The 12,155-nt window shown below is 41.7% G+C and overlaps 1 protein-coding gene across 1 annotated transcript; it reads right to left on the bottom strand.

The window, feature by feature from the left end:
- Positions 1,750 to 2,613, bottom strand: TPT1 (tumor protein, translationally-controlled 1). Its single transcript, XM_005679501.3, has one exon. It carries the CDS (start codon positions 2,494 to 2,496, stop codon positions 1,978 to 1,980), a length of 519 nt encoding a protein of 172 aa, XP_005679558.3. The 5' UTR covers positions 2,497 to 2,613; the 3' UTR covers positions 1,750 to 1,977.

Below are 12,155 nucleotides of genomic sequence, written 5' to 3'. Positions count from 1 at the left end.
ATGACTGAAGATTAAAATCTTAAAATCACAATATACTCAACTAAGTTTTAGCGACCACACTAATTTTCTGTCTAATTTCAAATATCCCTCGTAGCTCTGACAGTAAAGAATTTGTGTGCAGCGCGGGAGACCCAGGTTCAATCCCTTCGTCGGGAGGATTCTCTGGAGTAGGGAATGGCAACCCACTCCATTATTCTTGCCTGGAGAATCCCATGGACAGAGGAGCCTGAAGGGGTCATCCATAGGGTTGAAAAGAGTCAGACATGACTGAGGGACTAACACTTTTCACTTTCACTGCTTCTATGCTCATTAAATGGACAGCTTAAAATGTATAGGGTTGTGCAACATGGCTGAGTTAACACTACCATGGGAGCCTCATTAAAAGAGCTCACTGATGCTATACTATTATTAACACAGTCATCCCTGGGTATTCACAGGGGATTAGATCCAGGACTCCCCACCAATACCAAATTCTGAGGATGCTCAAGTCCCTTATATAAAATGGTATAGAATTTGCATATAACTATATTACATGTCCTTCCCCTCCTACCATACTTTAAATCATCTCTAAATTGCTTGTAATACCCAACACATTGTAAATACTATGTATATAATTGCCAGTACAAGGCAAACAAAAGTTTTGTGTTTTGGAACTTTCTGTAATTTTTCCTTCAAATTTCTTCCACCTCTGGTTGGTTGAATCCTCAGTTGTGGAACCCACAGATACAGAGGGCTGACTATATTAGCATAGCTTCATCAGACACTCTTATTCAATGGCTCCTTTTTTCTTTGTGTAATCCCCATATTTTACCTTCACTGTTTTCCTTCTGATCATTCTATGACCACAGCAGAATATCTTCTAAGTATTTTATGTCAAGTTCATATATTAGTTTACGATTCTTCACAGCAATTCAAGGAAAGTATTACTTCTATTTTAATGGATGAGGAAACTCAGAGAGATTGAAAAACTTGCTTACAATCACACAGTGAGTCGCTGGCAAGGTAGAAATTTAGATTCAGGGCTGCTGCTGCTGCTAAATCGCTTCAGTCGAGTCCGACTCTGTGTGACCCCATAGACGGCAGCCCACCAGGCTCCCCTGCCTCTGGGATTCTCCAGGCAAGAACACTGGAGTGGGTTGCTATTTCCTTCTCCAATGCATGAAAGTAAAAAGTGAAAGTGAAGTCATTCAGTCGTGTCCAACTCTTAGCGACCCCATGGACTGCAGCCCACCAGGTTCCTCTGTCCATGGGATCTTCCAGGCAACCTGTCTCAAAAGCTCTCAACTCCACCAGCATGCTACACCTTACATTGTTGATTGGTTCCTTCCTGAAATCTAACTCTTTCATGAAGTAGCGAGACAGAAAATGCACATGGCTGAAGAAGGATCCTAAGCCAAATGGAAGCACGGAAATGATACATATAACGGCTTTGTGGTAATCTGATATCTAAAAAATCTTTCTCTAATTTATTTATTTTTGCGCTTGTTTGCACTTGGCAATGTTTCCTATTGTCCTTTGTTTTGGAGTTTACATCATGTTTGAAATACTACGGTAGTTTATTTCAGTTAATGCTTTCTTGTTCCTGGTACATAATTTCACTTTGAGTATTCTCATAGGATGAATGTCCTGCTCTTTCATCACCCTCAGACAGAATTCTGCTTTCCTCAGTGACTCCCCATTCTCCATCACACACTGGCGTCCCAGACTGCGGCCAAGTATCCATGCTATCCCAGAGTACAGTCCAGACTCTTTTTTTTTTTTTTTTTTAGTTTAAATGTGTTTTATTTTTAGACAACCTACATGACACGTTTTCTCAAAAACAATGCCTCCGCTCCAAATAAATCAATGTTCAAAACAAATGAAGAGCTCGAGATGACATCAGTCCCATCTGTCTAAGTCCTGGTGTTGTGTGGATGAAAAGCAGTGGCCAGCCAGTTTTGAGGACAGGTGATTGATCCAAAGTAACTGCCAACTTTGTTAACATTTTTCCATCTCTAAACCATCCTTAAAGAAAATCATATATGGGGTTACACCATCCTCACGGTAGTCCAGCAGAGCAACCATGCCATCTGGATTCATGTTTTCACCAATAAAGAACTGATAGTTTTTGAAATTAGCAAGGATGTGCTTGATTTGTTCTACAGCCCCTGTCATAAAAGGTTTTACTCTTTCTGGTCTCTGTTCTTCAAGTTTCCCTTTGATTGACTTCATGTAATCTTTGATGTACTTCTTGTAGGCTTCTTTTGTGAAGCTGGTTTCCTGCAAGTGATGGTTCATGACAATGTCGACACCAGTGATTACTGTGCTTTCGGTACCTTCGCCCTCGGGGCCTTCAGCGGAGGCATTTCCACCAATGAGCGAGTCATCGATGTTACCCTCTGTCCTACTGACCATCTTCCCCTCCACCTCCAGACACAGCCCGTCCGCGACCTCCCAGATCTTGGAGATGTCGGAGAACATCTCGTCATGGCTGATGAGGTCCCGGTAGATGATCATGATGGCGACTGGAGGGAGGCGACAGCGGCGCTGGCTTAGCAGGAGCCCGGAGCTCAGAGCGAGCGCAGTGCGGCCAGAGCGGCGCTCGGGGGGAGGGGGGAGCGGGCGGAAAAGCCAGACTCTTTTTTGAGCAGATAAATTGATGTTGCCGTCAGTACATTTACACTCCTTTACCCCTGCTCATTTTCATTTTCCATGCCATGCACTGCTGTGGCGTATGCCTCCTGTCAGGACCAATGTTCCCGCCTTATCTAGATAGGAAAACCTCTGAAAGGGTTGTTGTTGTCCAGTCGCTCAGTCATGTCTGACTCTTTGCGACCCCGTGAACTGCAGCACACCAGGCTTCCCTGTCCTTCACTATCTCCCTGAGTTTGTTCAGATTCATGTCCATCGCAAGGGGATTCCGCCAGCTAGTTCCTTAGCTGGTGCCCTGGTGTGTGTCATGTAGGGGAGTATGGAGAACGCTATCCCCTTCAGTTCTGTATTGGTAATCCATGCATCAGGAAAAGAGGGACCAGCCTTCTTTTCCTGGAGTTTTCAGGCACTTACAAGAGAGATGGTGGTATATGGAGCCATTTTTCAAGGAGCCCATGGTATAGTCAGGCAATGAGTGGAAGACAGCAGCCCGACCTCTCCTGACCTTTATTCATTCAACAAATGTTTGTTGGCTCCTGGGTGCCTCTCCTTTTCTGTGTGCAGCTTTCTGTCCAGAAGGACTGACAAACCTGTGGGACATTATAGTACATTACTGGAGAGCACAGGAGGGCATATCGTCCGAGCTGAGGTAGGAGTTCCATGGGGGGAAGTGACACCTGAGGAGAGTAACTAGGTGAAGAGGCTACAGGTATTCTAGAAGAAGAAGATCATGCCAACAAGGATTCAGAGGCAAAAAGTTGTGACTCTAATTGTTGTTGTTTAGTTGTTAAGTCATGTCTGACTCTTTGCAAACCCATGGACTGCAGCCCATCAGGCCTTCCTGTCACTCATTATCTCCCTGAGTCTGTCCAAGTTCATGTCCATTGAGTTGGTAATGCCATCCAACCATTTCATCCTCTGTCGTTCCCTTCTCCTCCTGCCCTCAATCTTTGCCAGCTTCAGGGTCCTTTCCAATAAGTCGGCCCTTTGCATCAGGTGGTCAAAGTGTTGTAGTTTCAGCTTCAGCATCAGTCCTTCCAATGAGTATTTGGGATTGACTTCCTTTAGAATTGGCTGGTTTGATCTTCTTGCTATCCAAGGGACTCACAAGATTCTTCTCCAGTACCACAGTTCGAAAGCATCAAAATGCCAGAGGGAATACTCCATGAAGAAGGGACTGCTGTGTAAGCTGGAGGAGCTAAGAATCTGTATCTAAGTAACCACAGTCATCACTAAAGAGCCTTAGGGGAAGAGGTGTGAGAGTAAAGTAAAGAGGCCTGAAGGGGCCAGATCGTCAACTGTCTTGTGTTCTACTGTAAGAAGAAGCAAATCTGCCATCAAGATTGCCGGGAGAAATATCAGTAACCTCAGGTATGCAGATAACACCACCCTTATGGCAGAAAGTGAAGAAGAGCTAATGACCCTCTTGATGAGAGTGAAAGAGGAGAGTGAAAAAGTTGGCTTAAAACTCAACATTCAGAAAACTAAGATCATGGTATCTGGTCCCATCACTTCATAGGAAATAGATGGGGTAACAGTGGAAACAGTGGCAGACTTTTTATGGGGGGCTCCAAAATCACTGCAGATGGTGACTGCAGTCATGAAATTAAAACACACTTACTCCTTGGAAGAAAAGTTATGACCAACCTAGACAGCATATTAAAAAGCAGAGACATTAGTTTGTCAACAAAGGTCCATCTAGGCAAGTCTATGGTTTTTCCAATAGTCATGCATGGATGTGAGAGTTGGACTATAAAGAAAGCTGAGCGCCGAAGAATTGATGCTTTTGAACTGTGGTGTTGGAGAAGACTCTTGAGAGTCCCCTGGACTGCAAGGAGGTCCAACAAGTCCATCCTAAAGGAAATCAGTCCTGAATATTCATTGGAAGGACTGATGTTGAAGCTGAAACTCCAATACTTTGGCCACCTGATGCGAAGAGCTGACTCATTTGAAAAGACCATGATGCTGGCAAAGATTGAAGGTGGGAGGAGAAGGGGACGATAAAGGATGAGATGGCTGGATGGCAGCACTGACTTGATGGACATAAGTTTGAGTAAACTCTGGACGTTGGTGATGGACAGGGAGGCCTTGCATGCTGCAGTCCCTGGGGTCGCAAATTGTGGGACACGACTGAGAGACTGAACTGAACTACTGTAAGAAGGGCGGACTAGCCCTCAGGGCACTGACAAGAACTCGGAGGGTTTTAGGGAGAGGATGAAGTGGTCCCTCTGGTTATGGTGCAGGAGATAAAGTGGGCATGAGTGAGACTGGCAGCAGGAAGACCAATTAGGAGGCAATGGGAATAATTCTGCCTTTGAAGGGAAGCTTTTACACAGAGTCATTTGCTGCATGGTGGTTGTGACTCTCTCAGGGAAGATCTTGGGAAGATTTGTTTCCTCCTCGGCCGGTGTTCCACGGCTAATAGTTCTGCCATTGCAAACTTTCCACAGCTGGCTACTGACTGGGGTCAAACATGATGGTGAATCTATCATATCTGGAATCCTCACTGGCTGGATATGGAAAATCTCAGAACTTGAAACTCACCTCAATGTCTAAGGCCTGTCCAGAGGAATTGTTACAGATCTGTAAATATGAAAACTTGGGCTTTGTTACTGTTTCACTGATCTGTTCCCTCTCCCAGCCCCATACGCTCTCGCAACCATGTAAAATTCTAACATCTGTCATTCAAGTGCCGTTTTCTTCATGTAATTTTTCCTGGACTCCAAACAAGAGTTAACTGTCCAGAAAAGCTCTATACATCCTCATGTTCACTGCGATCTTATTTACAAAAACCTTTTATTTTTATTTTTTAAATTTTTATTTATATTTTTATTTTTATGTTTACTTTATTTTGCTTTACAATACTGTATTGGTTCTGCCATACATTGACATGAATCCACCATGGGTGTACATGAGTTCCCAATCCTGAACCCCCCTCCCACCTCCCACCCCATATCATCTCTCTGGATCATCCCCGTGCACCAGCCCAAAGCATCCTGTATCCTGTATTGAACATAGACTGACGATTCGTTTCTTACATAATAGTATACATGTTTCAATGCCATTCTCCCAAATCATCCCACCCTCTCCCTCTCCCACAGAGTCCAAAAGTCCGTTCTATATATCTGTGTCTCTTTTGCTGTCTTGCATACAGGGTTATCGTTACCATCTTTCTAAATTCCATATATATGTGTTCGTATACTGTATTGGTGTTTTTCTTTCTGGCTTACTTCACTCTGTATAATAGGCTCCAGTTTCATCCACCTCATTAGAACTGATTCAAATGTATTCTTTTTAATGGCTGAGTAATACTCCATTGTGTATATGTACCACAGCTTTCTTATCCATTCATCTGCTGATGGACATCTAGGTTGCTTCCATGTCCTGGCTATTATAAACAGTGCTGCGATGAACACTGGGGTACACGTGTCTCTTTCAATTCTGGTTTCCTCGGTGTATATGCCCAGTGGTGGGATTGCTGGGTCATAGGGCAGTTCTATTTGCAATTTTTTAAGGAATCTCCACACTGTTCTCCATAGTGGCTGTACTAGTTTGCATTCCCACTAACAGTGTAAGAGGGTTCCCTTTTCTCCACACCCTCTCCAGCATTTATTGCTTGTAGACTTTTGGGTCGCTGCCATTCTGACTGGTGTGAAATGGTACCTCATTGTGGTCTTGATTTGCATTTCTTTGATAATAAGTGATGTTGAGCATCTTTTCATGTGTTTGTTAGCCATCCGTATGTCTTCTTTGGAGAAATGTCTATTTAGCTCTTTGGCCCATTTTTTGATTGGGTTGTTTATTTTTCTGGAATTGAGGTGCATAAGTTGCTTGTATATTTTTGAGATTAGTTGTTTGTCAGTTGCTTCATTTGCTATTATTTTCTCCCATTCCGAAGGCTGTCTTTTCACCTTGCTTATAGTTTCCTTTGTTGTGCAGAAGCTTTTAATTTTAATTAGATCCCATTTGTTTATTTTTGCTTTTATTTCCAGTATTCTGGGAGGTGGATCATAGAAGATCCTGCTGTGATTTATGTTGGAGAGTGTTTTGCCTATGTTCTCCTCTAGGAGTTTTATAGTTTCTGGTCTTACATTTAGATCTTTAATCCATTTTGAGTTTATTTTTGTGTATGGTGTTAGAAAGTGATCTAGTTTCATTCTTTTACAAGTGGTTGACCAGTTTTCCCAGCACCACTTGTTAAAGAGATTGTCTTTACTCCATTGTATATTCCTGCCTCCTTTGTTGAAGATAAGGTGTCCATTTGTGTGTGGATTTATCTCCGGGCTTTCTATTTTGTTCCATTGATCTATATTTCTGTCTTTGTGTCAGTACCATACTATCTTGATGACTGTGGCTTTGTAGTTGAGCCTGAAGTCAGGCAAGTTTATTCCTCCAGTTCCATTCTTCTTTCTCAAGATTGCTTTGGCTATTCGAGGTTTTTTGTATTTCCATACAAATTGGGAAATTATTTGTTCTAGCTCTGTGAAAAATACCACTGGTAGCTTGATAGGGATTGCATTGAATCTGTAGATTGCTTTGGGTAGTATACTCATTTTCACTATATTGATTCTTCCAATCCATGAACATGGTATATTTCTCCATCATATTAGTGTCCTCTTTGATTTCTTTCATCAGTGTTTTATAATTTTCTATATATAGGTCTTTAGTTTCTTTAAGTAGATATATTCCTAAGTATTTTATTCTTTTCGTTGCAATGGTGAATGGAATTCTTTCCTTAGTTTCTTTTTCTACTTTCTCATTATTAGTGTATAGGAATGCAAGGGATTTCTGTGTGTTGCTTTTATATCCTGCCACTTTACTATATTCATTGATTAGCTCTAGTAATTTTCTGGTGGAGTCTTTAGGGTTTTCTATGTAGAGGATCATGTTATCTGCAAACAGTGAGAGTTTTACTTCTTCTTTTCCAATTTGGATTCCTTTTATAAAGATATAGGCTTCCCTGGTGGCTCAGAGGTTAAAGCGTCTGCCTGGAATGAGGGAGACCTGGGTTCAATCCCTGGGTTGGGAAGATCCCCTGGAGAAGGAAATGGCAACCCACTCCAGTACTCTTGCCTGGAGAATCCCTTGGAGGGAGGAGCCTGGTAGGCTATAGTCCATGGGGTCACAAAGAGTTGGACACGACTGAGCGACTTCACTTTATAAAGATATAGAAGCAACCGAAATGTCCATTGATGGATAAATGGAAAAAGAAAATGCTATATATTATAATATATATAATGGGATATAATTTAGCTGTTAAAAAGAAGGAAATCTTGGGACTTCCCTGGTGATCCAGTAGTTAGGACTTAGTGCTTTCACTGCCTTGAAAGCCCAGATTCAGTTCCTGGTGGAGGAACTAAGATCCTACAAACTGTGTGGCATGGTCAAAAATAACCCTCCCCTGAAACAACACAAAAAACCTCAAACCATATGAAACCAAGTTCATACATAACAAAGAAAAGATTGGTGGTTGCCAGAGGCAGAAGTTGGAGGATGAGTGGAAGTGAAGACAATCAAAAGGTACACATTTCCTAGTCATAAAATAAATAAGCCATGGGGATTGAATTATAGCCTGGCTTCCCTGGTGGCTCAGAGGTTAAAGCGTCTGCCTGCAATGCAGGAGACCTGGGTTTGATCCCTGGGTTGGGAAGATCCCCTGGAGAAGGAAATGGCAACCCACTCCAGTATTCTTGCATGGAGAATCCCATGGACAGAGGAGCCTGGTGGGCAACAGTCCATGGGGTCACAAAGAGTCAGACACCACTGAGTGATTTCACTTTCACTTTCTTAACCATAGTTAATAATACTGTATTTCATATTTGAAAGTTGTTAAAGAGAATGAATCATAAAAGCTGTCATCGCAGGGAAAAAAATCTGTAACATGGTGACCATATTATCAAGATTTATTATGAACGATCATTTTGCAGTACATACACATGTTGTAGCATTATGGTGTACACCTGAAACTAATATGGTGTATGTATAAAAAAGAATTAACCTTTCTTATTTTAAGATTTCAAAGAATTTTGTGTGTACAGTTAAAACTCAATAAATTGGAGCAAGGAAGGAAATTACAAATAACAGATCAGTTAGACTAGGACACAGTCCTACCCCTCACCCTAGATAAATCACAAATTGTTCAATGGCTGGGTGCTTTCATGTTTGTGGTGTATTCCAACAACTTGGTTAAGTTCCTCCTAAGTAGATGAGATGGCTGGATGGCTTCACCGACTCAATGGACATGAGTTTGAGTAAACTCTGGGAAGTTGGTGATGGACAGGGAGGCCTGGCGTACTGCAGTCCATGAGGTTACAAAAGAGTCAGACATGACTGAGCGACTGAACTGAACTGAAGTAGTTGACTATACCTCCACTTACACTTATTTTGCCTTAGCAAAAGTTTATTTAAAAAACACTCACATAGCACTTAAGGTCAGGCACAATCTAAGCACTTTACAAATAAGCCTCTTTTTAAAAAATATTTATTTTTATTTATTTGGCTGCATAGAGTCTTAGTTGTGGCACATGGGAACTAGTTCCCTGACCAGGGATCAAACCCAGCCCCCCTGTATCTTGAGCACAGAGTTTTAGCCACTGGACCACCGGGGAATTCCCACAAATAAGCCTCTTAAGGACTCTGCAATGTAGAAGCTCATCTTATCACCCCCATCTAGAGATGAGAAAACTAAGCCACTAAGGAGGGTTTCACAGCTAATATGTAAGAATTTGAACCCAGGAAGCCTAGCTCTAGGTTCTATACTCTCAGCCACAATTGCGTGTATGTGTCCTCTCTCCCTGCCAGTAGATCTTGGAAGCACCAGGTTCTGCAGATTGTTTTTTCCTGAGTTGTGACTGTAAGCTAGGGATGTGGCAGCAGAAGGGAATGCAAATATAAAAAGACATAGTTGTGCTCTCTGGGAGGAAATCAGTTGTTTATTGAACATAACAAACCACAAAACTGTGGCTTAAAACAGCAGCCTTTTACTTACTCATGATTCCAAAATGTGGGCTGGACTCACTTACCCGTTTGCAGTCAAGTGATGGTTCAACTAGGAGTAGAGGATACGAGATGACCTTACTCAAGTCTAGACTCTTGGCTGGTTTAGCTGGAATAGCTGGAGGCTAGTTAGACTTCTCTCCTCCTGGTCTTTCATTCTCAAGGAGGGATTTCCTTTCATGATGTCTCAGAGCAGCAAAAAAAAAAAAAAAGAAAGCAAAAGTGGAAGCAGCAAGGCCTCTCAGATGCTAAACTTGGAACTCACTCAATGTTACTTACACTGTACTTTTTTGGTCCAAGCGAGTCATCAGTGTGGCAGATGATCACATAATGCCTTGAATTTAGGGTTGTGGGTGGTGATAACTTGGTGGGTGGTCCACAGAGGACGGAGAAGGAAAGATAGACATTCTAGGCAGATAACATACTAGTTGCACAAGTACATGGTAAAAGAAAGCATGTTGTACCTGGGGAATAACAAATACTTGAGAGTGATTAGAGTAAAAAGGGCACTTGAGGAAGAAAAAGGCTAGGGAGGTTGAAGGAGAGGATGGAACCAGATCAGGACATGGCATGAGTGCCATGTTAAGAAGTTCCCAATGTTACCCTTAGGGACTAGGGCATTAAGAAGTTTTGTTTGTTTCTGAGAAATTTTGTTTAGGGCAAGCACATGATTAGGGCTTCCCTTGTGGCTCAGCTGGTAAAGAATCTGCCTGCGATGTGGGAGACCCGGGTTTGATCCCTGGGTTGGGAAGATCCCCTGGAAAAGGGAAAGGCTACCCACTCCAGTATTCTGGAGAATTCCATGGACTGTATGGTCCATTGAATCACAAAGAGTCGAACACGACTGAGTGACTTTCACTTCAAGCACCTGATGTGAGTATTTGAATATCACTTTGTGAGACCATGGGAAAGGGTGAGATGGAAATCAGGAAGACCAGTGAGAAGGCTATTGTGAAATAGCAGATATAAGATGATGAGGTCTCATGCAACAACGGCACAGGGAGCAGAGAAGAGGAAAAGGGCTTCAGAAACATTTACAAGGCAAGATGAATAGGATATGGCATTTGAAGGAAGAATATGGAATGATTCTCAAGTTTGTGACTTTGGCAACTGAGTAGATACAAGTGATTGAGTTTTATGAAAGAAAGTGCTCATTTAAGCTTTGGATCAATTAATTTTGAGATGCCTGTATGGCAATCAATAAAAGTGTGGGGTAGACTAGTTGGATATACAAATTTGAATTCTAGGAGAGAGGTCTGGGTTAAAGATATAAAATTCATCAGCAAGCAGGTGGCTGTAAGAAGCCATAGATTTCCCAGAAGTATGCAGAATGGTAGAATAGAGGCTGGTGGGGGGTGGGGTACTTCCCTGATGGTCCAGAGTCTAAGACTCTGTGCACCCAGTGCAACGGGCCGAAGTTTGATTCCTGGTCAGGGAATTAGATTCCCACATGGTGCAACTAACAGTTGGCATGCTTTAACCAAAAAAAAAAAAAAAAAAAACCCTGCATTCTGCAACTAAGATCTGGCACAGCCAAATAAGTAAGTAAATAAACCTTAAAAAAAAAAAAAAAATCCAGGCTGGGAATGATCAAAAGAGAAGAACTACATTTAATAATGAGAAGAGAAAGAGAAAGCCATAAAGGAGATTTTAAAAGAACTATTAAAAACAGAACTATAAAGACAGGAGGAAAACCAGGAGGAGTGGTACCCCACGAGTCAAGGGAGAAAAGAATTTCTATGGTATTTGGAAAAGTGCTTGTGAGATTTGACAATTAAGCACTGGTGACCATACTGAGAACAGTTTTAGGAGAGTTATAATGCCAATACCCCAATTGCTATGGATTGAGGAAACCTATGAGAGCATGCTTGTACATGAGATGATGGGCGAGGGGGAGTTGCAGGAAGTTAAAGAGTTAGAGTTCCTTCATCGAAAGTGAGTGATCTACCGAAAGGGAAATGTGTGGGCTTAAAGAGTGCGAGGAGAAGGCTCATAATAGTTGTGCTGAGAAAGAAAATCTTTGAATGCTACTTCCTGCCAAGTTTCTGCTGAAAATTCTTCTCACTTTCGTGATAAACTTCAGGAAAAATCCCTTCACCTTTTCATTTGCTCTTCCCCTTCTTGCCTTAAAATCACTTTTATTGCAATCTGGCATTTGTCTCTATTTGACAATGACTTTCAAAAAATTTATCACTGAATTTTGTGTTCCACCTAATGTACACTGTGTCATTCCATATTATTCATTCTAAAGAATGAATGTTTGCTATTCTCAACAACATACTCTCTGATTTTGTCTAAATTATTTGTTTTTTTTTTCCAACAGTGAAATGGGAATATAAATTCTAATTTCTCCCAAACTCAGTGAAATGTTGGAGGAGTCGAGAAAGTGAGGTTGTAAGGTACATAAAACATCTCTGAGATAAGTAGCTATAATTATGTTTCCCTAGTAGGATTATTTCAGGGATTAAGTGAGATAATGTAACAACAACAACATTCTTAATAAATATTTCTAATAAATATCTGGCATA

This window comes from Capra hircus, chromosome 4, assembly GCF_001704415.2.
Source record: "Capra hircus breed San Clemente chromosome 4, ASM170441v1, whole genome shotgun sequence".
Lineage (NCBI taxonomy): Eukaryota > Metazoa > Chordata > Mammalia > Artiodactyla > Bovidae > Capra > Capra hircus.
The sequence above is the reverse complement of the archived record's forward strand: the minus strand, read 5'-3'. Positions and strand labels throughout refer to the sequence as shown.